Source organism: Aptenodytes forsteri, unplaced genomic scaffold (genome assembly GCF_000699145.1).
Source record: "Aptenodytes forsteri isolate BGI_AS27 unplaced genomic scaffold, ASM69914v1 Scaffold640, whole genome shotgun sequence".
NCBI classification, from domain to species: Eukaryota; Metazoa; Chordata; class Aves; order Sphenisciformes; family Spheniscidae; genus Aptenodytes; species Aptenodytes forsteri.
In genome coordinates this window covers 159,688-161,187 of record NW_008794887.1, presented here as the reverse complement: position 1 = coordinate 161,187, position 1,500 = coordinate 159,688, and the positions used below count along the sequence as shown (strand labels likewise).

At 68.6% G+C, this 1,500-nt stretch overlaps 1 protein-coding gene across 1 annotated transcript in view; it reads right to left on the bottom strand.

Annotated features, from left to right (window-relative positions):
- The window catches only part of PLXDC1 (plexin domain containing 1), a 30,548-nt gene that overhangs the window by 18,730 nt on the left and 10,318 nt on the right, over nucleotides 1–1,500 (bottom strand). The window contains exons 2-3 of the mRNA XM_009274864.2: nucleotides 1,333–1,479; nucleotides 60–208 (exon numbers count right to left, since the gene is read on the bottom strand). Coding sequence (XP_009273139.1) covers nucleotides 60–208; nucleotides 1,333–1,479 — 296 coding nt within the window. The remainder of the gene's footprint in view (nucleotides 1–59; nucleotides 209–1,332; nucleotides 1,480–1,500) is intronic.

The following is a 1,500-nucleotide window of genomic DNA, read 5'->3' as shown; positions in this document are numbered from 1 at the left end:
TACCCGCCCCCGGGCACGCGGGAGGGCTGCCGGCAGCACCAGCGGGGGCCCCGACTCACCACGATCCGCGTCTCGTTGGCCGGCAGCGTGTCGATGGCCAGGCTGCCCCCCACCAGGTCCTGGCTGATGCGGGTCCCCTCGGTCCCCGGCGAGGTCTCCCGAGCTCTCCGCCGCCCTTCGCCCGCCGCCGAGCTCCCGGGGGCGCGTCCTGGAGTGGCACGGGGATGGGTCGGTGGGGTCCCACACTGGGAGGGCACCCGCCTGCGGGCTGGGATCAGCCCTCTCCCCCAGCAAGGCAGCTTCTGCTTAGGTGACACGAGTTTGGGGGGGTGGGTGTCTCAGCCCTGATAAGCAGCATCACCACGATGACGGAGACACAGGGAAGGACTTCTCAGGTCAGGGATGGCTACGGGGTGCAGGGACGGGTGATAGACACCCACGGCCAGGGGAGGAGAGCTGGGATGGAGGGGTGAAAGGAGGCAAAACACCTAAACCCCGCTCCAGCTCGGTGCGCACCCCACACATGCCAGCGCACGGGGAGGAGCGCGAGGCCACGGGGATGGGGAAGATGCGGCTTCAGCAATGGGGCACCAGCGTGGCCGCGTCCTCGATGTCCCCAGCCATCGGTCCCCTCCTCCGGGCTGGTTTGGGGTCCGGGTGCCAGAGCAGACTCCAAGCATCCGTCTCCAAAAGAAACATGTCCCTCATCCCCTCTTGTCGCGTCTCTCCCTGCCCGGCTCCAGCCCTGGGGAGTGAGCAGAGGCCAGAAACACGGCACAGTGTTGGGGGGGGCGGGGGATGAAAAAGCCACTTGGGACCAAATCTGCAGAGATTCATGAGATTTCCTGGCAGCTCGGCAGGGGCGGAGGCGGTGCGGACGGCACACGCTCGCCCACAGGCAGGGACAGAGCCAGGACGTCTGTGCCCAGTGAGTGGGACAGCAAAAACAGCCCATGGGGCCGCAGGCTGCTCCCCTCGCCCTTGGGAGAGAGCTCCCGCCGTCAGCCCGGGGTCCTGGGGGGGCAGAGGGAGCTAATTGCTGCCTAACGAGCTCCTGGTCCCCTCCTGAGCTGTCCTGTGGGGCTGCTTTCTGTCCCCAGCGCCTCCGGGAGGGGAAACCGAGGCAGGGGGGAGTGGGGCTGGGCTGTCAGGAGCAGGCAGCCGGCGGGATGCACCCCCACTGCTGACAGATGGGGAAAGGGGTTCCGTGGTTGGGGGTCGTGCTCACCTTCCCTAGGGGCACTGGGGGGCCCCAGCCCCCCGCTGCTGCTGGGAGGTCTGAGGTGCCCCAGGGAGCAGAGAAGGGGTTCCGTGGTTGGGGGTCGTGCTCACCTTCCCTAGGGGCACTGGGGGGCCCCAGCCCCCCGCTGCTGCTGGGAGGTCTGAGGTGCCCCAGGGAGCAGAGCCCTTCCCGCAGGCAGGGCTCTAAGGAGCCCCCCACGGAGGCTCCAGCGTCCTCCCCAAAATCTCGCCGGACAGCTGCGCCCACAGCAAGCGCAG